Source organism: Pelmatolapia mariae, linkage group LG18, assembly GCF_036321145.2.
Source record: "Pelmatolapia mariae isolate MD_Pm_ZW linkage group LG18, Pm_UMD_F_2, whole genome shotgun sequence".
In the NCBI taxonomy this organism is placed as follows: domain Eukaryota; kingdom Metazoa; phylum Chordata; class Actinopteri; order Cichliformes; family Cichlidae; genus Pelmatolapia; species Pelmatolapia mariae.
In genome coordinates, this window is record NC_086243.1 from 27,612,376 (window position 1) to 27,637,065 (window position 24,690).

Genomic DNA, 24,690 nt, shown 5'->3' on the forward strand with positions numbered 1-24,690 from the left:
TTCCCTGTGACTCATAGCAACATGATCAGCTGACATGGAAGAAAAGATTATTTACATTGACAATATGTTTGAATATGCAAATTATGTATTGTCCATTTTGAGTTAGCTTCCATACATTTTCAGAACAATAGATGATTAGCAAACTTTGCTGTGTCTGATGAGTCTCGATTTCTGCTGTGACATTCGTGCTAATGTCAGAATTTGGCATAAACAACGTGACAGAATGGATTCCTCCTGCCTTGTATCAATGATTCAGACTGGTGCCTGGTGGTGGTGTGATGGTGTGGGGGGATGTATTCTTGGCACACTTTGGGCCCCTTGGTACCAACTGAGCATTGTTTAAATGCCACAGCCTACCTCGGTATTGTTGGTGACCATGTCCTTCCCTTTATGACCACAGTGTACCATCTTCTGATGACTGCCTCCAACTCAAATACACTCTCCAGCCACCAGATCTCAATCCAGTAGAGCACCTTTCAAGCTATCGTGTCTATACAGACCAAAATCTCTGAGAAATGCTTCTTTGCCAGAAATAAGTAAATCTATTCTAAAGGCAAAAAGGCCCCAACTGGTGAAGAGCACCTAATGAGTGAGCTAGTGAGTTAAACATGTGTATTGTAAATAGTCATTCAAATTAATAAAAAGGAAAAAAAGTGCAAAAATTTAACAGATATCACCATAAACAATCCTCAGTTAGTAACACAGTTGCATTAACCTGTAGCTGAATAATTTGTTAACATCTAGGTAGAAAGTGAGACTGAAAAGATGACTGGATTTTTTTTTCACAATTCAGATTTGTAGAAAAAATCTAATCATTGACATTAGACTAAAACTAAGCCATAAAAGATTACAGGCACTTGATGTTTATTCATCTTGCAACAAGTGAGGTTACACCGGTGAAGTCAGCTAGTAATTCGATTTACTGCATCAATAATAAATCAGGATGTTCTTTCCTTTCTTTGAACCCTTTCCTTTCCTTCCAGTAAATGTGAAAGTGTGACAAGCAGAAAGTCTGACTTTCATCTTCAATAATATCAAGTGGGATGAGTCACAGAGTGTGTCTGAGCAGTGACTTATCTGCTCAGACACTGAGCGCTGCTTTCTGTACCGTCATAGACTGGGGCAGAGGCAGGGTGAGATCATTGCTGGGACCCTAAGGGATGACTTTGGAATAATATATTAACCTCCTGAATTCTGGGAGAAAAAATTAAAAGGAATTCATCGGTGATAAAAGAACAAATACACAGAAGCACAAACAAATGTACAAAAAAATAATAATTTAATGTGTCAGTGAAACGTGAAGAACCAAAGTCAGGGTAAAGATGTCACAGCTGTAATTCATTTCTATGGAAATTTCATAGATATGAGTGCATTTCACCAGAGTAAGTGGTTTAATTTGACACAGTTTTCATGCCTGTGTGCAAAGAGTATTTCATCTTCCCACGCATATGCCCACCGAGCTTATACTCAGTGTTAATGCAAGCTACTGCAGTGCAGCTGCGGCAAAAGGTCTAACATAGGGTGTGATTAAAATGCTGGCACAGGTGCCTTTGTGTACATTCATTGATATGGGACATTGCGCATTTGGACTCGGTAAAGACTTTACAATTAGATTGAAAATCACACAGCAAAGCGTTGACAGTGTGCTTTGCATAGCACACTGGGAAACAGCTGGAAAATAGAGCCCCCCCCCCCAAAAAAAAAAAAATCACTGTTATTAAGTGTTAAGGTTCCAAAGCGTTTTGTCAGGTGTAAAAGGTCATCAATCTGTTTGAACACATGAGTGGTTTTTCTTGTTTGTTTCACTTTTATTCATCAAATAGTCCTTTTTTGGACATTCTATACTTTATTAAATAGCACACCTGGTTGGCTGGGGCTTTTTTGTTTCCTCTGGGTGCTTCTGACTCTGAAGACATGCACATTAAGGTTAATTACTGATCCTAAATTAGCTGTAAATCTGGATGTGAATTTGACTGACTGTCTGGCTCTCTTAGTTAGCTCTGTGATGGACTGACAACCTGTCCAGATGTGCCCCATTTCTCTCCCAGTATCAACTTGGTTAATTTCTAAACCGCCTGTAACACAACACCTCATTGGACAAGTGGTTAAAAATGGATGACAGATGGAAATTAATATATAATTCGCTTGCAATTAAAAGATTAATATCGTTCTAAACAATGACAACAAAGTTTTTTAACTTTTTGGCATTTTATTTTTATGGTGTCTTATAGTCATATGATAGCAGCATGCAGATTGGGGGGATGCAGCAGAACGAGAATCTTGCTAGCTCTAAAATAAGTGGGAGGAGTTGACCTCTAAACCAGGAGGATGGTGGGCAATGACTGGCCATTAGTTGAAGGACATTGCGGTTCATGGTTGAAACATCCAATTAAGGCTGGAAACCACCTGATGATATCTTCACCTGGTTGAAAACTACAGTCACAAGCAAAGTTTTTGTGTTTCCTGTCTTCATAATCATTTTTAGATTTGGACTACATGCATCATTGTTTATTTCCCACTTGGTCACTTCCTGTTTTATTTTGAAAGATTCTTGTGTGTCTTACCACAGTTTTACTTGTTGCTGCTTTATTCCCTTGCTTCAGTAGTTTCAGCTGTATTTGATTCATTCATTCACTTGTTGCCTGTTCGCACCTGTGTCTCCGTTAACTCCTGCTTGTGGTCTGTGGTTGTTTCAGATCAGATTCCTTTTCTTACGTTTAACGTTTCTACTTTATTTCCAAATAACAGTCAAATAAAGGCTCACATTTTATTATATCACCTGGGTTGTTCTCCTGACTCCCTAGCAGGATGTTTTTCCATTGATCAGAACATCAGAATTTATCTGTACAATGACAGCTTGTACCACTGACTGTGATCTATTGAGTTTTTTTTTTATATTGATTTTTCTAAACACATGGTTTGTGCATGTAGGCTTTTTTTTTTATTATTTATTGGTAATGTGTTTTTCTACATAGATAGAGAAGCTTTCTAGGGTCAACTGTAAATATCTTATGAAAATGGGTGAAATGGTGAGATGATTATAACAAATGTAAAGAATTGAAAGTGATTATTTCTGAGCTGAAGGACTTTTAGAGTGCAACATCCCTGTTAATAAGGTTAATGCAACCTGTGACAAGGGGCTGGATGGTAAACCTGATAATTATAGAGAGACAGAGAAAGTGTAGAGGAGCTTAGGTTTCCTTGCACAAAGCTCAAAATGGCCACTTTCATAATAGGGTGGGCAGGACATTCAGCAAGAGCCTTTTGCTCCATATGGAGTCAGAAGGGCTTAATCACATGATTTCCATGTGTCCAGAGATGCGTGCTACAATAAATGAGGTCAGCCTCCAGGTATGGGCTTGAACAGCAGGCAGAGCCTCAGGATGAGCACTGTTTTGCAATGAACGCAAACTAATGCACATGTAAAGGCCCACACAGTGGCACGCTAATACATGCACAAAAAACACAGACTGTCTGGCCCCAAAGAAAATGAAGTGATGCAAAATGACACGAGTCGCTTCCGCATGTGACTCATTACACTGGCTCTAAAGATTCACCATTATCTCTGCTGAGAGCAAGAAAACAGGCCAGGTTATCGCCACACACATCACCTGAAGTGCACATGAGTCTATTGATCACCAGTGTGATGTGAGGAGGACAGGAAATGAATGTTGTGGTGTTGATGCATTGTGCGTGTGTGTGTGTGTGTGTGTGTGTGTGTGTGTGTGTGTGTGTGTGTGTGTGTGTGTGTGTGTGTTTGTGTGTGTGTGTGTGTGTGTGTGTGTTTGAGCAGCTGTGTGTATTTGTAACCACAAAGCTGCACTGATCCATTTTTCGCTGCCAGAGGGCAGAAAAGCACAAGAAGAGCACAACCCCAACACAGCATAAACAAATATGAGCAAGTTTTAAAGGTCTTAGCTAATGTGTTAGCAAACAATCAGCTCTTTTCACCGCAGACATGGAGCTTTAGTCTTAGTTATAATTTTAATTTTTGCTCCCTAACTCCTGAGAAAATTATCTGAATATCTGGCTCTGCATTCACCAACTATAGCTTTGAACTCTGCTGGTCTACTTGTGCAGTGCTGCATAAGTCCATGTACAATGAGCAAATTATAAGACAGCAGCCCCCTCCTCATGGGCTTGTAAAAAATTCCCCACCTTCCTACACAGAAGCTGGACTCTGAAACTAGAGAGAAGGTGAGAATGAGCAACAAGGATGTAGCTGTGTATTTGGGTTTGTTTAGTGTCTTTGTCTTAAAGCTTTTAATCTCCCTGTGATCTGCCTGCGTCTTTCATCATAAGTTTGTGGTTATTCTGTATCTCACACTAGTTTTTTTCCTGCTGCTCTGTGGTCATTTGGAGTCCTTGATGCCTTCTTTTCTCTTTCTGATTGTTTTTGCAATATCTTTGGAGTGATTTTGTGTCTATTTGTGTTTGCTTGATTGGTTTTCCAATAAGAAATGTTAATTTTAAACAGAAGCTTGTGTCTGGTAGGCCTTACCAGTAAATCTTCAGTGTGGGTGCACAGTGGTTTTAGAGCAATGCCACACGCATTGTTTGCAGAACTGAAAGGACCAAACCCTTGCTAATTCATCCAACCACTCATTTTCTGCTGCTGACCAGATGAGTGCAAATTATGTAAATTATATGAGTTACTAAGGAGATGGTGGAGTCTTTAATAGCAAAAAACCAGTGAATCATTCAATTTTAAAAGCATTACTGACTGAATTTAAGCATATGTTACGATTTTATTTGCATTGTTGTGCAGGTAATGATGACATTGTTGTTATCTAATATTTGGGGCAATTTAATAAGTAAATGATAATGAATTGGCCATCAGACACTCCCAGTTATGCTCCCAATAATAACATTTGTATAATACATCATTATTAGAGCTATCTTGTTGAAAAGGAAAACAGGACCTACTAAGCCTGCTAACATGCAGCCTAAAAAACAAAATAGAAAAAGACCTACAAGTGGATTAAAGGTCTAAATTCAATTTTTACTTGGAGAAATTAATGCAAACATTTTTATATATTTGTATTTGAATAAACTGTGTGTTTGTGTGTTTCAAGATATTGTGGCATCTGAACCCATTACTTCCTACTTCCTGATGATATTTAAACAGTTGTGACATTGACGGAAAATATACAATAGCACAAACATAAACTCTACACATGCACACACACACCTGGGAGAGCACTCAATAAACTGACCCTGGTTTACCTGTCTGTTGCCAAAACACCCCTCAGACTTTGGCCTGTCAAACAAGCCCTTATCTCAGGTAACATGAGGAAATCTGACATGCGGGGGAGAAAAAATTTAAACTCTTAACTGTTTCAGTCAATGAATGATCAATAAAATAATGTTTTCTATTTCATGGAAAGCAAGTAATGAAGCTTTAGAAATACCCCAGGTTCCCTTCAACAGATTAATGAATCATTGTAAACGACCATTACAGTCATATCGCTCAGTAAAGACATTTATTACAAGGTTATATCTCCACCGAGGCTTCAAGAGGAAGCCTTTAATTAACCTTGTCATAAAGTTAACGTTTCTCAGCAGCTAGTTTCCTTTATTTCAGGTTCATGCCCTACTCTTCATTCATAATGTAATGCAGCTTTGTAGTCTTTACAGCTTATCCTAAATGGAAAGAGTGACCAAGAGAGAGGATGAATAATCTTTGTCTCTCCTCCTGCCATATAAACTCTGTGTGAGGACTCACCATTATCATCTCCCCAGCCACTCATCGAGACGAGCGATTTGTACTCACATCACTCATCATGACAGAAAAATTACATTATTCATCTTTTGGGCACGAAACCCCCTCAACAGTCCTGGATTGGAGGACAGTAGAGCCGAAGTTAATTGATTTCTTCTGAGGAAATGCTACATGTTTGGGTCGATTAACATATCAAAGACAGAGCTATGGCAAACCTTTGTCTGTTCTTACACTAACCTATGTATCACACATTAAAATAAAACATCAAGTAGTGAACAACAGACCTGCTTCAAAGATGAACCGTAAGAGGACCAACACATGACATTAGAATAAAAATAGATCTGGCATCAAAGGCACCAATGTAGGTTTATTGCACAATTTTAGCCCTGGTTGTGTTGGTGTCAGCTTTTAACATTATCATTGCATTAGCATTTCAAAAGTACTCTACAACTTTTAACCTCACTTCACATGTTTCCATTATTCACCCTTAAAACCAGTGAGGATGTGTGGTATATATATAATTACTGTTGATAATTACTAATGTTGGATGCAAGTGATCCAAAGGCTCAGGCTTCAGACCTCTCTAAACACTTCATTCACACTTTCTGGTAGTTTATTTGTACATTTAAGCTCATCACACTGATCAGAGAAGATGCACCTTTAGACCTTCTTTTTGCAAGCAGCAGTCAAATAGAAAAAGTTTGTTTTGATTCAGATGCTGGATAAATTGAGGCGCTCCGTGAGGGCCCGCTATAAGACTAATAAGGATTTTTTTTTAAAAAACAAACTTTGAATGATTCAAATCTACTCTAATAAAATCAAAGAATAAAAATATTGAGGTGGAAATGAGCAAAACAGGTCCACTTTAAACCTATACCAAATATAAAAATTTATGCTTCCAAAAATCCCTCTTACAGGTGAGGTCAACATGTCATTTTCTCATTTATTAGGTTTTTTGCCTGCTACCTCCAAAATCTGACTATGAATAAGCAAAAGATCAGGACTGAATGAACTTCTAAAAATCTTTATTTAAAGTATACTTATGACTTTATTCATACCTGGAGTGCACATTCTTTTCCCCCTGACTATACCAGCTAAAGGGCAAATATTCCTAATCTATATTATTACCTCAGTGCAGAAAATTGTCCATGTGCAAACAGATGGTTAGTGCTATAGGTGCTAACAGGTTTAGGCCTTAAATTCCTTGTATATCTCAGTGAGATCCACAGCCTCGTTAACCTTTAGCCAACCTGAAACCTGACAAAGGAAACTGCTGAGGAAGGAATAAAGAGACGTTTAGCCCGAAGGGTGAAATATTCTTCAAAGAACGATGCTCACTAGTTCACTGGCTGACTTCGCGTTGAGAAGGATTTTCCAGCAATATACACATGAATTTACTAGAGAGAAGAAAAGCTCAAAATCCCTTTGAGCCCAATATTCATGCCAGTCCCAAATTAACATTGAATAATGGCATCCATTTTCTCTTTTATTTTTCAGGCAGCAGGACATCAGTGGCCTGCAGAGACATTATGATGTAGCAGAGCAGGACTTCCTGGATAGCAGACAACTCTATACCAATTCACATCCCGCTAGTGGGACATTCTGTTGCTGATGTGGTAAAGGATGTTTTAAACTGTTAAAAGGTTGAGTTCAAATTCATTAGCAGATCAGCGTTCCATCAAAACTTGGTGTCTAGTTCCTTATACAGTGATATTCTGACTTAAAATTTTCAATATGAGGCACAGATCTTACACATCTGACTTTCTTTCTTTTAAGAATTCATGTCAGGTAAAAAAAAAAATCACCTCCTTCAATCTCAACAACCCAAGTTTTAAACAAAGGTCTGATGAAATCAGGAGACTTTTTTGGACTTTGCAGTTCTCCCCCCAGAGGCAGAGACCACTTTATTCAAGCATTTTGCTCTGTAGTAATCCTTGTGCTGAGTAAGTTTTGTAGTAGTAAGAGGACAATAAATGACCCTTTTGCCTTAGAAGCTTACATTTTATTTACACTCATTGAGACTGGCTACTGTCAGTAATACTTGGAATTCTTGCTCAAAAACACTTTGACATATCAACAGTAGGGGTTGGGAATTAAAACACCAAGCCTATGATTAGTGAGTCACTTAAACTGAAAATGCCCCACTTGTAAATAAGTTTGTGTACCATTTGAAAACTGCAACCAAGGTCAGTCTGTTTGCACAAATCTACTAAAACATTTGTGCAAAACAAAATCTTTCCAAGCTGAGCCCAATCTGTGTTCTCCCTCTATTCACGTCCTCCCAACATGATTATCTCCCACTTTAGTATTCATATAATCTGGTTTGACATAACAGGAAAAGTGGAGGAACCATGTAATGAATGATGATAAAGTCAGTGCACACAGTTTATTGTGACTGGTTATTAAGGGTAAGGTAGTCTATCCCCATAGATGTCAATGTTAAAAAATATTTATCTTTGGCCATGAATCTAACATGTTTAAAAGGCACAAGTAGACTGTTTTTAATTATTACAGATCCATTTGGATAATATTAAGGCTTAAATTAGAGACATGGTCACTTTCTTTGACATACAGCGCATGCTGATAATGGTGTCTGTAGCTGATTGTTGTCTGCCGAGCTTCACCTCTGCTAATTAAATACACTGGAATGGATCTTTTTACCCTGTTCTCTTGGTGCTTTTTAGAGCATGGAAGTCTAAGACAAATAGTATGTCTACCATCAGTTTTGTGGAAAGATATAACATAGCATGCAATTGGTCTGTTACTTCAAAAATTAGCAGGCATTTGTGTCCATGTATGGCACTCGTATACTTCATGCAGCTTCCATTATCTCATACCTTAGCATTTTACCATCTCCTCTAAGTGTAGTGACTTCTGGCTTTACAAAAACCCAATATGACAAGTGCCATTAAATTGAGGCTTCACTCGAGAAAACTGATGTGATGGTGGCTACTTCCATCTTTTATACAGAGTCTATTATGATGTATTGTTCAGGGTTATGACAGCAAAACTGATGTAATGCAGACATTTTGATACACAACAGTAAAGCATGTAAAAACTACATTTTCCTTTAGGTGCTTCGGTTTCTGAGTTTTAGCTCATGGTTATACTAACATGCTTTACTGGAACACTCAGATTGACCCCAACCATTGTTAATGCTGTTAGTGTGGTTTTCCCACTATGACTAGTCACACTGTACACTGTCCAAAGACTCATATTGCCTCCCAATTTCACTGGTAGTTGCTTAATTTCGAGTTTGAGGAGATTAAGGCACTTTAGCAGGAAACTAAAGCTATTGAGACACATTTAGTCTGTAAAATGAACAAAAGGAATGACACAAAGACTGATCTCAAATTTGCAATCGCAAATTCAATCCTACACGTTCTGACAAACAATAAAAAAAGTCAAATGTATTTCGCACCCATCTAGTAAAAATATGTAGTGCATGACAGAAAGGAGCGTTTTAAAAGGGGATTTGTAGTCACGTGACATTTCCTACACTAAATACGTTACACTAATGCACAAGTCTTCATTGTTGCACTGAATTTTGCTTATGTAATCTGAGGAGGTTTATTTTTACACAAGGACACCGGGGCACACCTGAATGCTTTTCTACAGCCTTTACAATAGAGCTTTTCATATATTACTCAAGTGATGCTTTAAGTAGCGGTTCTTCAAACAAATACAGACATAGCAGCAAATTGAGTTATTTAACAGATGAAAAAGTATGACTTTCATACTCAGCAGTCATTCTCAACCACTATAATAGGCCTGCCTCTTTATCCGATGCAGGGTTGTCAAGTACTGAATTGTATTTTGCATTCAGGGCAAAATCTCGACATTTGCAAACATATCAGGCCAAATTAAAATAAAATCTGTTTAAAATTGCTTGCAAGTCAACATTAATTTCTGATACATTTGTTAGTTAAAATGGAAATCCCTTCCTTATCCTCAGGCAACTCATTTACAAGAAATCTTCATTAAAACAAACAAACAAGCAAAAATTCTACTTTATTATAGCACATAGAAGATGTTGCTGCGAACGCTGAAGGTTAAGACTTCAGACTACCAAGTAAGTGTGGTCTGTTGCAACTGCATATCAACTCTGTATTGTTCTGTTTTGATTGCTCTCGTGTTTAAATATTGTTTGTAATCGCTGTTTCCCTGTTATTCTCCTTCACTCTAACTTGATCCACTGTCCTTCACACGCTGTCGGTACATCCAGAGGAACCTCACTGGTTGAGAGAGTCTCGGTGTTCAGCAGCACCTGGTATGTCTGAACTGGAAACCTGATCGTCACCAGGTACAAGAATAGCTCGAGTGGACCTTAAAGGTCATTCCTCTGACCTGCTGCAAACTGTCTATGAACTTCTGTCTCTGCAGAGAAAAATCTTGCTCTACTTGCATTTTTTTTCAGCCATAATATTTCTTTTTCTGAGCTCACAGGTTTTGATTTTAATAACTAGTTGTTTTTAACTATAAGATGCTATAATTAATTAAAAAAATAAATAACAAGCATATTAATTTGGGTCATGTTTACATAGTATTTTACTCTACATGTCTTGAAAGAAGATTACTATGACACTGTGCCAGGGTGTGGTTTGTGGCTCAGCTGCAGGGGAGGGCTGGAGCAGTGGGTTCAGGGTGCGGTGTCAGGGGAGGCTGACACACACCTGAGCGCCATCATCTGATCATGGCTCTTCTATAAAAGATTGCTGGGACCTGAGATGGACAAGTGTGTGTGTGCTAGTTGCACAGTGAAGAACAGAGCAAAAAAAGCGTGTACAACTGTAAATACTGTTGGTGTCGGGACTGTCAACTCCACAGACACACAAGACAGGGAGAGGAGAGTCTTCTTTTAGTGCAAATAAATATGGAAGTGTATTTGAGTTTATATAAATAAGATACAAAAAGTGGTCACAAGAAGTGGTCACAAGAGGTGATGCAACGGAGTAAAACCCCATGAGTGTCCTCTCTTCTCCTCTCTTCATGCACTTGTCATAGACTGACAGGAGCAAGAAAATCAGAAGAGATTAAATCAAAGTGCATGAGCACTTCTTCCTATGAGGTATTAGCTCGCTGCCTTTAGATGATAATCATCTGTCTTTCAAGAATAATAATCAAAAAATATATAATTCTTTTTATTTGTTAGGGACATTTTAAATCTACATTAAACATTTGGAGTGAAGCTTGGTGGGTTGCAAAGGGGCTTGCAGGTGCATAGCAACTGCATGCCTGGTGAAGCAGGTTAATTGGAAGGTCCTTTGTGACTTTGTGTAGAAGGGTATGAGATGATTAATTCTCTGATATGGGCACTGAGATCAGATTAACTTTGCTGGCCTATGCTTTCCTTAGTAGTGTCACAGATTATTAGGCAGAGGACTCACTCACAGGACTCTGAAGTTTAGAGAGAAGGTGAGGGTTTATTTACAGTGCGGCACCAAGTGAGAATATCTACATATATACAGTGAGACAGATAACACGGGGTTCCAGGGGGTGGAGGGGGGTCCGAGGGGAAGGTCCAAGGCGGGGTACATACGCTCCTCTTCAACTTAATCCACAACTCACTCTGAATGTCCACTCCAAAATGCTCACGCTCACTCACACACATCCACAGAAATCCAGACGGCAGGGAAGACGGGCAGGGAATCTAGAAGGCCTGTACACAGAGAAAAACAACGTTAGGAGGAAACTCTAGGTGATTACAAGGAATACTTCCAAAGGCTAGGCTACACTGACGCTAGGTAGTGTGACGATCCAGCGAGGAAGCAGCCTCTCTTGCCATCTTAAGTAGTCTGCGTAGTAGTGTGAATGAGCCACAGGTGTGTGTTCAGGGCGGGTTCAGAGGCGGGGAATCAAGGTCCAGTTCCGCCCTGGTGGGAGAGGCGAAGACAAAAAACACACACCACGACCTCTCCAGATCTTGAGAACCATGACAAGTAGTAGTACTACATAAATACAATAAATAAATAAACCTTTGCCTAATAGTTATGTGTTCATCTCAAAGTCAAATAATCAAAGTATCAAAATAAAAATATATTCCCTCATTTTTTATATTTTGTTACCATGCAGCCAGTCTTTTCTATTCTTCTATTTTTAGGTGGTCTTGAACAAAAGCTCACTAGAATAGTTTTTCTTTGCTCATCGGCTGCCTTTTCATTCATTTTTAGTCCAGTCCTTGCACCTGCTGTTTTCAGAGGAATCTCTGTTTTTGTATGTAAAGCACTTAACCTGTGGGATGAAACAGTGTAGTGTCTACAAATAACAGAAAACTTTGCAAATAGCCAATTTTAAATTCTATCTTTAGCAACTTTTTTATTATCAGACTTTTTCCCGTTTCATGTAGTTGAATCTAAAGAAATGTCAACGATAACACAGTTTGGCAGACATAAAATAGTATACCTACTGCAACAAGGTGATTTCCAGAGAGCTATCAATGGAAAAATTGGCATATCCCGAGTTTGTCCTTAAAAAAAATCATTACCAATTGCGCAACTGGAGGACATAAGAAAAATTGAAGGTCTAAACAACTACCCATAGCAGATGAACAGTATCTGAAAGTTGTCTTCATTTGAAAATCTGAAAAAAGAAAAATATAGTAAAGACCTCACATGGAACCTCAGAGTTAAATCTGGTCCTTCGTTTGATCCATCTACTTTTCTCTGAAACATCATGAGAAATGCTCTGCAATACCATAAAACAGCAATTTCAGCATGAAAATAATCCCAACTACACTGTCAATGCACTAAAAGTATGCCTGGATAGAAAAATACACAGTGGAACACTATCATGAATCTCAATATTACAGAAGCACAGAATGAAACAAAAGGCAGAAAACAGAGAAGAACCCTGAAGAACTGATTTTAAAGACCACTTTAGGAAATTACAAGAAAGCTTAGCTGAGAAAGTTCAGGCACCATTGAAGAATAAAGGTGCTCGTTAGAATTGTAAAAACTCAGTTTTCATCTTATATACTGTATTTCCATGTATGTCTGCAGATATTTCAATGTTTTACTGCACTTATTTCCCATTATCCCACAGCACAGTACTGTTTATATATAAACATGCACATGCAAATGACATTACTAAAGTCTCAGTCTACTATATTCTAACATATAACACATGCACTTACAACATGCTTCATTTATTGATTAGACTATAGTTTGCTTTGTTATCTAAATCTGCAGTGTAACTACAGGTATCAAGCACATGCAATGAGCTAAAAAGTACAATATTTACCACTCGGCTACTTTATAGATCACACTTCAACCACATCACATCTATTTAAGGACTTTAAGAACACGCTTTAAAAACACACCATGCATGCTACACTGCTACAGATAAAACTAAAAAGGTAAATTAGCTTCACCTCAACAACACTGTAGACTATTTATAATGACACAACAATGTAATATACAGTAAATTATGGCTTCTGTGTGTCTCTGATAACACTGACTACTATAGTTGAATTTGAAATACTCAGGAACTTTATTTGAGTACTAATTTGTACTTGAGTATTTCCATTATCACCTACTCCAGTGTAACTATCAATTGTAACTAATCAACAATAAATTTGCCACTTTGCTGATAAAGTGTGAGAACTGAAACCCAGTTGAATTCTTAATTAATTAATTAGTTCATGGCTTTGACTTGTATGTTTCCCAGTGTTCCTCCAGCACTTCTTATCAGTGACTTATTGACACCCCCCCTTAGCTCTTCTGTGTCGCCACGTTTCTACTCTTCCACCTGCAGAGAAACACCTTACTGCTACACTTTTCGATTTCCCACTCAGCAGTCAGGTGGGTGGCACAGCCAGCGTGCGAGCAGGACCCACTCTGACACAGCAGCAGTGTTAGCAGCAGCAGCAGCTGAGCTCCCAGCTCGCCCATGTGCGGCCAGTAGGAGGGGCCATGTGCTGAGGTGTTTGAGAAGGTGATGCCGTAAAAGCGGGCAGTCTGTCGCAAACCAGGTGTTTCTGCGAGGAAGAAGGTGATGTCGTAAAGTGGATGGGAGGGGTGAGGAAGAGAGGAGGTGGGGGGAGGCGGGAGAGACAGGAGGAGGAGGAGGGAGGGAGGTGACTTGCGAGCCGCTGCGTTTCAGACTCAGCGAGAGGATCATGGCGGATGGCCCCAGGTGTAAGCGCAGAAAACAGGCGAACCCGAGGAGGAGCAGCGGTAAGTCCAAACTCCGCCGTAACCGCTGCTGGTCGAGTCAGGCGGGCTGTCGATGAGCTGTCCGCCTCTTCTGGGGACTTTTGGAAGTTAGTTGGAGCACATTTCAGGGAGTTTTGGTCCGTATTAGTGCGTTCATATCCCAGTGTGGTGGTGTACCGTTATACCTGGCTGGCTTCTCTCTCTCCGCCTAGCGGTGCATGGGGCAAACCCGACTGAGTGAACCGTTATCTGCCTGCTAGAATAACCCGGGGAGCGCTTTTAGACTTGTTTGCATTTTCCACTTTGCTCTTTGTTTTCTCCACTTTTTTTTTTTTTTTGGTCAGTTTTGTAGCGACTGCAGCACTTGGCGGCAGGTTGCGGGGCTTTCGCATAACAACGTGGCCCGCTGAGCGCAGCTTGTAGTTGAGATGTGAGCTTTTAGGGCGAGGTTGTTGCGGTGTTAGTTAGTTTCATGCTAACTTGCTGCTTGCTCGGCCCCCCCTGACGGAGCTGGTGGTCGCTCCCCGTTGAAGATAACTTTACTTTATGGGTGTTGTTTTGATAGCCGGATGGTGGATCACGCTGTTGTGGTGGATTCATGGGACTTATTTATTTATTTATTTATTTATTTTTGTGCTGCTCCGGTGATGGCAAAGACATGGGATGTTTATTTCAAGTCCACTTTACCCCTCCCTGCTCCAACTGCAAGTACACATGCTGTCTTACTTAAGGTAAGCGTGTATATTGTATTGTTTACTCTGCAGAAGTAGGTAGGTTTCGCGAGTTTATTTTCACGCGTGCATGCATTTTGTCTCCGTTTGAACCAGCGTACCTTTATTCATTTAGCATTTTCTCCTTATTCGGCTTGCTTTTTCTCGATTCCCCCGCAGATTGCTTCAATTACACGTTTTCGACTTTTGCTTCTTTTACTGGTAAATTCGGGTTTGTTTACACGCCACAATACTGAAAATATATATTGTTTTTGCTGCTTTTTATGTATTAAAAGGAAATAATACGTAATTACCGGTTAGCTGCTTAGTGGTGTTTATACAGGATCGCGGGGATTTATCTCACATATCTCATTATGAAAACGATCTCATTCTTTTTACGAAGTAAAGAAAGTGTAAATAGAGTTTGGCTCCAAAGGACTGTCTAAATTTAACGTTATTACACCCACCTACATCCGGACTCCCTCATTGGCCAGTTCCTTACCTGTACTCTCCCCCTCTTTCGTTGTATCCACCAATAAAAAAAGTAAACCCATAAATATATATATATTTTTGGATACCGTTATGAGGCATGGTGTGTCTGTGAGCCGAGGGGCTGGAAAGCACCTTTTTTCCCCCTCCTGCTGACGACACGACGGTGACTCTGTGCGTCTACACGGGAGCCATCATCATCATCATCACCATCATCATCATCATGTTTACCTGAACGCGGATAACGGGGCTGACCAATGGCCTATAAATAAACACAAATAACACCTGCGGCTCTCGACCGTTCACGGAACAGGATCTGCTCGCCGTTTCCTAAAAGCTCTGCGTGTCGTGAGGAGCCAGAAAAACCGCTCCAAATGTCAACTTGTGCAGGTAGACGTGATTATTTAAATATTTATTTCTGGTACTTCTCACCGTGTGCACCATGCCAGCTTCGCATGGTTGCTCGTCTCCCCTTTTTTTAAGCAACCCCTCTTTATTCTCGCGGTGTTTATGTCATCGACACGTTTTTCTGACCCACTTGAACATGATTTATCCCCCTTTTATGTATTTTTTGTGGGACCGGTTGCCTCGTTTGTTCGAGTGCACCCCACAGCTCTCCGTGTGTGTGTGTGTGTGTCTGCTCTGGAAAATGAGCGGGGCATAAGGTGGCTATTCTTCCCCTATTCCTCACCATGTGCGATAACAGTGTTGATTATGTGGCTCACCGTCAAACCTCCCGTGTCCATCCATTGTGCTGATAGTTCGTTATACAATTTCCCGAGCAGTGTGCGGAAGGGAATGGCGGTCAGTACCATTACTGCAGTGAAGGCGGGGTTGCTCCTTTTTTTCTGGACCGGAGACAGCCAGGTACGCAAGGTGATGCAACACCTATAAAGGTGTATTTTCACCGATTTTCTCGTGGCGATCTCGGCGTTTAAGCCACAGTTTCTTGATGGGAATGTTTCTTAGCGCCTCATTTCTGTACATCCTCTAAAATTTGAGGTGAAACGAGCCTGTAACGTGAAAGGAGCGCATCCCGGTCCGTGTAATGGGGCGCACAATCAAGATGGCAAAAGGTGTTGTGATTCAGTGCGCAGCGCTTTCATGTGCTGCAGGTGAAACTCATCCGCCTTCTGCCTTTCGGTTCGTTTCCACCCTTCCTCTTTACACGTGCGTGTTTTCTTTTTCGTTTCCTGTTACCTTTTGATCCAGGTGACACACACAATGTTTATCCTCAGCTTCGATTTTAAAAGAGCTGATGTACCAAATATTAGCCTGTGCTAATGTACCATGACCTCCAACCAGTCGTCGTCACCGTGATGTGGCAACCAGCTGCTGATTTAATCAACTAAAGTCCCCCAAAAGCTTCTTTCTTTATCACGTTAAAATGCTCACATTACCTGATACTCATATAAATGGACCCTTTATAATTAAATAAAGCTGGATTACTTCCTCATCTTTGGTCTTGCAAGTGATAACTCAGGTTGCTTAGGTAATTTTAGCTAGATTTCACCTTTTAGATTTTACTCATTAAGGAGGATGACATCTTAATTAGGTATATACAGATTCATTTTGTGATTAAATGCTTGTATATTTTCCCTATAAACTATCACATATTTACCAAAGATGCTTATTATAATTTCACTAATCCCCAGATAACATTTTCAAGTTGTTGACTTTGTAGAATTGCAGTGGTTTATGTTTTTTTTTTATGTTCTGAACATATCAGAAATATATGTGGCATTCTACAGTTATTGCATCAGGTAAGAATGAAAACAGAAGCACGTTTTTGATCGGTCAGATATGTATGGACAGGTTTTTGAGGAAGCAAGGAGATGATACACCTGTCAGATTCTGTCTGGTATGAATATCCATTAGATGTCACTTACATCATCAGTTGTATTTATTCGATCGATTGGGTTCTGATTGCTTTATTAAGTCCCGGTCTACTTTATGTTTGGGAAGACAAGTAGATTTTAAGCATCCATGCAACTGCTTTGTTATCACTTAGTCTGATTCTAGTACAGAATCAGAGTAGGACAGAGCATTGTGTGTGACTCAGGTGTACCAAAGCTCCACTGCCACAAGTTTGACGTCACTGTTTCGCAATAAACAACTGCCAGAAAAGTGTGTGTTTCTGACACATTAAACAATTTGCTACAGCTTTCCAGTCCCATTACTAGCTTGTTAATTTTTTTTAAATGCTGTAGATCAGCAAATGCTTATAAATAATAACAATCTGTCAATTTTTGGTAAAGCACAAAGTCTCTATACTACTGCAGCCCTATTGCTGTGCTCCACAAACAGTAGAGAGAGAACCTAGATTAAGCTTAAAAAGCAAAAGCAGTCATTTCAGATGCTGGAAATAGAGGCTGTTTGCTTTTTATTAATAATATTACCTAATCAACTAATAGAATATGAGAATGGTTCTTCAATTAATTTTCTGTCAGTAGAACAATCAGGTAATTGTTTATAGCTCTGCTCCTAACAGCTCACATTTGCCTGGGTCTTGTCTGCCTTGTTCCCTTTAATTAAGTTTTTATAATGAATCATAACACATTTTACAGTTACACGTTAGAAGAATGACTGAAATCACTGATAGCTGTATTGTACATTATTAGCCTAATATCTGCTTTGTTTATGTTTTAAGGGCCCATTTATGCCTTCATTTGTCTTCCTCGTGCTCGAAATCTCCAGTTTGAGTTTTTGCATTTCTTTACTTTGGACAATTAGGTTTTACTGAACCAGAGCGCTTAACAAAAACATTAGCAGATCGTTATCAGATGGAGCAGGTAATCTGTCACTGATAGAAGTCAAGTTGGCGATGATAGCGATCTGCTTCCAGACCTTGTAATTTAAGCTAATCATTGACTGTGCTCTTTGCTGCAGTGCCTCCTCTGGAGCTAGTTAGGAACCAAAAGATAAAAAAACTACATAATTTGATTTGTCTTTGGCTCATATTATTTATGTATGAGCAGCACAGAATGTCAGGTTTAACATCTTCATGTCTGGTTTTTGTCATTTTCTGGAGTTGTGCCTTCATCCATTAATAACAAGCCACATGGCAGTTTGCTTGAAAGAGCACTGGGTCTCATTTCCACTTGTCCCTGTGCTGTGATATTGTGCCACCCAACTTCAAATAGCATTGTTCTCGCCTATCTAAACAAACTAAACCCAACCTGTCTGGTTTTAATGATAGCTGGCAGAGAGCTGGCCTTCCTCTGGCTCTCAACATAAATGATTTTCCACCAGGCATCAGCAACTGTGAGCATGTCGATGCACAAGCCAAGCAAAGACCTCCAGTAACCCTCATTTTTTTCCAAGATGAAGTTAATCTGTGCATTTAGTGCACATAAAACATATTTTCTATTTTTTAAGTATATAATACAGATGCAGGAAAAAGAGCTCAAGCTAAAGTGTGAAGTTGTTTTTGCCATGCTAAGTGTCTGCAGTACAACTGTAAATGGCAGGTGTGTGCCCTCCATGTGCCCTGCCTGTTGCTGCCGCTGCTTTGGTCACGGCTTCGTCATCCAGCGCCTTTAAAGTGCTGCACTCTCAGCTGGGCTGTAATCTAACACTGCAATTTAGGGACTACAGGAATGCAGCCTGGTGTTAACATACCTTGACAGGATAAACACAGCGGCCTACTCCCAGGCTTGGATACTCATACTGTACGTAAAAGCGAGCCAGGACTCTGCCGTCACCACCGTCTGTACTCTGGAAGTGAGAGTTGTTCTTGGAGTGATTGCTGATGGGGTTGTTTTTGTTTAGGTTGCCATTTTGATTTCAGCTGTACCCCTAGAATTGATGTTGTGCAACTGCAAATGCAAATATTCTTAGTTATAATCAATATTTAACTGGCAGATGTGCATTTGGAGAAATTACATGGAGCATTGCCAGTAGAATCAATGCTGCTGCAGTGACAGACAGCTTTCAGTGACTCTTCTCAGTGACTGCTCTTTAATATCAGGTCAACAAAACAGACATTTCTTGGTGTGAATCAGTGAATGCTGGGCCTCTTTGATCAGGCTGCTGTTGTTTGATGTGCGGATGAATGGCATTTTCCTTCTCCCTCGTATTTATGAGCACTCCTCTCTAGTTGCCGTATTGCACTGTTAATGTCTTGCATGTTGTACCACCAAGCTTCGCCTGATTGTAAAAGGACCATAGCTGCTATTTAATTGAGCTTATTATCTGAAATCACTGCTTGATATTTCACTGTGCAGGACTGTATTTTTGGTGCAAAGCAACACAGAAAAGCTGCACGCACACTTTCGTTACGGGAAGATGAGTTGCATATAAAAGCGGCAGCCTGTTTAATAGGCCTCTTTTATCTTTATGTCTGAACTATATTCTTGAGGTCACCCTCAGGTGCTCCAGTTGCAGCTGTCGTTCACACAGTCCCACAGAGTCATGTGAGGCCTCAGAGGTAATGCTGAACATTTATTTGCAAGCTAACACTGGCTGGGTTCACCCTGTTACACTCATTAGATTAGCTGGGTATCAAATGATTGACGTTATAATGGCTTATAATTGCATTTAGCAAATGGAATTACACAAAATCCAAGTTGTTTCTGTAATGCTATCCTGTATTTTTTATCTGGACATGCTCTAGCCAAAGCAGTTGTTGCATGTAAGGCTATTATTTTTAATATTACTTGAGCGTTATGTGAACACTCATTCGCACAGCCGCCTCTGCTATTTGTGAGGGAGATGAGCGCTTCAGAGGGAAGTGGTCTGACTGGTATTAGAAGTGGTTGTGGTCAACATTAGCTGTTAATTGATCTATGGCTAGTGATCATTGAAGTTACTTTCTCCTTGTGCTAAAAAGCCTGAAGCTGTGTGTGTGTGTGTGTTTCCTTTGCACAAATGGGGCTATGGAATGACAAAGCACTACAGGATGTCTTTAGCCGCTCAGCTTTAGCCCCTCCCTATCGCTTTTTATGGTCCGGAGGGGGAGGTGCATCAGGGCTAACTGATGCTGCTGCTGTGACTAATTGAGCTCTGTGTGTGTGCATTGTGTATTGTGGGGATGTTAGCATCAAGGTGGGAAGCTGCTACTTTCCTCCAGGCTTTGCATGACAGCACAGACTTGCTTGTTTGGATTTACATGCATTAACAAAGTGCCTGTGAGGGAACATCAGCGGTTCTCGCTGAATGCTGTTGCTTCAATTAGATGACGTGTGCTGATAAAGGCACCTTGACAGATCAGGCACGGAAAGTGAAGGCAGCCGACTCAATGTGGCCTAATCGAGGCGTATGTATTAGATTTGAATGGCTGTTTAAGCTTTTAAGCTTTCTGAATCGTACAGTGTTTCTGTAGTGTTAGCTTTAAATCAGATAAAAGAGTCAGACAGTTTATTAAGTTGAAGTTTATATGGTGTATCTGTTGGTAACAAATGTAAACATCAAAGTTAAATATGAATACGTAGATGAGTTTATCACCGTCAGCAGGAGGAAACACAAATCACATCATGAAAGACTTCGGGACTAAAAGCTGCCAAATCATTTGGAGTTACCATCTTTGGTGAACCTTTCTGAACAAGAGAGCTGCTGAACGTAGCTCTTTATTTGAATTGGTAAATGAAAAACAATCAAACAACAACAAAAAAGTAACACAGTCAGGTATTTGATAGCTATACTGTCAGTTTGCTTCATTTCAAGTCACTGTTACAATTATTGCTTTGGTTGTATTCACATTTTATGCACATTTAAAAGCTGATCAGATACTATATTTGAACGAATGGCCCAAACAGAGAAAGTATTGGAAAGCTGATAGTTTTGAATGCTGTCTCCGTGATCTGGTTAATAAAACATGAGTCCTTTTTGATAGATATCCAGCAGTGACTCATGTGCTCCACTTAGATTTGTAAAGTCAACACAGAAATCTGTTGAAGTAGTGCACCACGACCTTATCGAAAAGCAGAGCAGCTTCTCCACCTTTCAGCGGACGTTATTACCTCATCCTCTACATTTGTGTGCGACCAACATAAGAAACATTTTCTTTTGTAGCAGCTTCTTTTGATGCGTCGCATTCATGTTGCCTTACTGTACATGTGTGAAGGCTCTGAGGTAAACCAAATATAGCAGCAACAATCACAATCAACTTATTAGCTGTGCTGGCTTGACAGATGACTAAAAACATGACCCAGCCCAGCCGTGCCTGTTGTCATGCAGGTGTGAGCGCTTTGCCCCTGCAGCTCGTGAACACTCAACGTGAGAATTTATTTTTAGTCAAGGTGAAAAGGAAATGGTGCGGCGCCCTCTGATTTAACATGAAACTTAGACCAACTAATTGTGTCATTCAGGCTGCAAAGAGCAGAGTTGTCTAAATAAATATTAAAAAAAAAGATGCAGGCAGATTCCGTGTCCTTCACAGTGAGGTCAGAGGTCAGTGGAGCAGCCCTCAAGCCGTGTTACAGCAGAAGGTACAGTACAAGAGGCCGTATGCTGAGAGAAACTGCGCGGCAGTGACCAGAATGAGGATGCTCAGAGTTTCGGTGTTAATTTCTTTCTGTTCTGCATGAAGATTACAAGGAAGTAGTCAAAGAAAAGGCTGTGAAAACTAAACTGTGCCTGTTTACTGTATTAATGTCATTTTGAAAGAGCTCACTTCAAGATGTGATGACGTCTTTGTCCATTAAAACATGTTGTTTTGTACGTGTCCGTCATCAGTGCCACGGCGTTTCTGCATTAGCACTAAATAATACCTTCGTTCTGTTAGTTGCTACTGTAAAAGCTGCATTTACTTTAGCAGATTCTATATTCCTTTCAGTCATCCTGTGCTCCATGCTGCTGAAATCTTATCTCAAAATCCTCTCTGAGAAACAGTATTGATGATAATGTGTTGAGGAGGCTTTTATATTGAGACATTTGAAAAAGCAAGACTGTAGTCATTATTCTTCCTGGAAAACAAAATGTTTTGAGAGGCACCAGAAAGCTCATTTTCTGCCGTGTCATATTAAAATAAGATTATAGTTAGGCCAAATCCTTCTGACTTTACAGCGCTGTTAAAAATCGATGTTTTGAAGACAAAGTTTGCTCTCTGCCACCTACGCTCTAAACAAAGCCAAATGTGGAACCAGAACTGAAAATTACCTCCAGCGCCACCAGTGCATAAAATCTCGGAGGAACTGCCAAACTTCTTACAGGTGGTCTAACCCGTTTTCACAATTAACACGCTTTGCTGTTGCCTTTTTTTCGTTCCCTTTCTGCCACCTGAATATTCATGCATTCGAGAGGTTCCCCTAGCAGCTAAGACTTTAATCTGTACGGTGGGAGGGAGGCCGATCTGTGAAAGACACCTTGCCTTCTGCTGCTGCTGACCACCGCCTTAAAATAATGCATACATGTTCATTTATAAGAGCGCTTTAATGCACTCAGATATTTAATGCATTGACTCTTTTGTGAGATTTTGTGGGTTATGTTTGTGTGTATGTGTGTGTGTGTGTGTGTGTGTGTGTGTGCGCACAGGCAAGTGTGTTCAAAAGAAAGAGTCCCATTCAAAGTCCTGTGCGAGTGGGAGAGGGGGAGCACTCGTTTCGCACTCAGCCGGTGGGAAACTCCTCTCCTTCTCCTTTGGCGGTGGTACAATTTGCATACCCTGCCATCCTCCATTCTCTTTTCTTCTTCTGCCGGCGGAAAAGGAGAACAGAGGAAATCAGTGAACGCCGCCTCCAGGCAAAGTGCCGATCCGCAGCCGAGGGTACAGTAGAGATTAAGCTGATTTGTAATTTTTGCGTGTGCTGGTCACTGAAGTGGAGTGCCACCTGCCTGTGATAGGCTATACTCGCTTTGATTTACTGCTGTTTAAAATTGGGACACTTCTCAAAGGTAAACCAAAAAGCGACAGGTGTGGGGAGGCTTGTGCAAAAAATGCACGCAGAGCTGAGAGCAGAGTAAAAGTGGAAATTAAGAAACTAAAGTGCAGTAAAGTGCACAGCAGTGGAATCATTAAAAAAATAAAACCTAAGTTCACTTCTGAGTTTTTCTTCTCTTACTACCACTGAGTCATAGCAGCAAGCTGAGCTGTAGTGACTGTTTGAGTAATGAGCTGGTCAGCTGACTAAACATTAGACATACACCAATGAATCAGGTTTTGTAATGCCAGATTTGCATTATGTATCTCCCCTCCAGAAGTGGAAAAAATACATATTCTGCAAAATAAACTACTTTAAAGTTTTTAGTTCTGTCTGACAGTAACCTTTCAGACACCATATTCTTTAGTTCTTGCATCTGAAATGTGCTTCGCTTTGTGTTTCTTTGCTTATTTGAGAGCAAATGTAAGTATTTTTTTACTTTCTGTCTGACGTCACTGTGATTAATTCCATTTATGTTTTCATTCTTCATAGTAAGCCACTTCCATCCAAACCAAAAAAAGAAAACACTATAAAAAAATAACTGTAGGAGTAGGAGGGCGACGTCCTGGCAGCACCTCTGGTCTCAGGAGACATAAATCAAGAGCAGTGGACAGGTGGGTTAGGAACGGCCTGACTCATTAAAGACACTCCTGAGACTCAGAGGAGTGTCTCAGCAGTCCTACCTGTCCTGCTGCTGGGACTGGAAGAAAGATTGGAGAAGAGATTGGAGGCACAGCTGAGCGATTTATTCTCACCTTTCACACTGCTGCTTGATTTTTATTTGAGATTGTTTTGTCTTTAAAGGGAACACCGTGGGAGTCATATTTGTATACTGTATTCTGCAGCTGTTAGTATACCTGGATGCTCTGTACTCATCTCCCTGACTGATAACACAAATCCCTGGTGTAGATGATGACCGATCTTTTTGAAATGTTTTACTTAACTTTTCAAATCTTAGAAATATAGGCCTAAGTCTCCTGTGTTGACTCATATTTTTGAGTCTTCTTGTAGAAATGGGTGTTTTTAGGTTTATTGATATAACACATGTCTGCTCGATCAACAGAAAGTTAATTGGAAACTAAAACACTCATATTTGTTTTCTTTTTGTAACAAAAATGCATTTGACAGTTTAGACTTCTCAAATCCAGAATGAAAATGTCTCTTTTTGTGTCATTTAAACTGAAAAGACTTTGGTTTTGATCTGTTGTTGGGACAAAAGAAGTTGCTTGCAGGACACATCTTTCATTGGTTCTGTTGCCTGTAGTTTTTGTGGTTAAGCTACTCTTTATTGTGGGGTTCACTCCCTTCCTTCACTTGCCACATAGGAGGGATGGAAGCTGAATAAGTTAGGAGAGAACAGAGGATTTGATTAGAGATGTGGATTGTGAACTCTGTCTCTCATCTGTTCCGTATCCCGTGGGCTTGATTTGCTGTCCGTGGAGCCAGCAGGATGATGCATGAAACTTGTGAAAGTGAACGCCAGAAGGTGGAACGCACCTCGCTTGCACACACGATCTGAAAGTCTATTCAAATCTATTAGACTGTCATTGTAGATTTAGATTAGTTTGTTGATGCAGGAGAACATTAAGCGCCGTTCTTTTTAAATTATGCAAGCAAATTCACAGTCGGGAGAAAGAGAAAGCTGGAGTGGCTGAAAGAAAGGGAGTGTTGTTATTGAATTACAGGTGATGGCTGCTAATTGGGCCCTCCAGAGAGTGTGTGTGTGTGTATGTGTGAGGCTCTAGGGATGGAGGGTT

General features: G+C 40.1%; 1 protein-coding gene across 2 annotated transcripts in view; it reads left to right on the forward strand.

Moving 5' to 3' along the window:
- The first annotated feature begins 13,324 nt into the window (after window positions 1-13,324).
- LOC134616535 (zinc finger E-box-binding homeobox 1-like) overlaps window positions 13,325-24,690 on the forward strand; it is a 70,516-nt gene continuing 59,150 nt past the window's right edge. The window contains exon 1 of one of the 2 annotated variants that reach the window (XM_063461396.1): window positions 13,325-13,896. In XM_063461396.1, the coding sequence (XP_063317466.1) occupies window positions 13,839-13,896 (58 nt within the window). In that variant the 5' untranslated portion in view covers window positions 13,325-13,838. Of the gene's footprint in view, window positions 13,897-15,212; window positions 15,465-24,690 lie in introns of those variants that run through there. The other variant, XM_063461397.1, reaches the window with a different exon arrangement.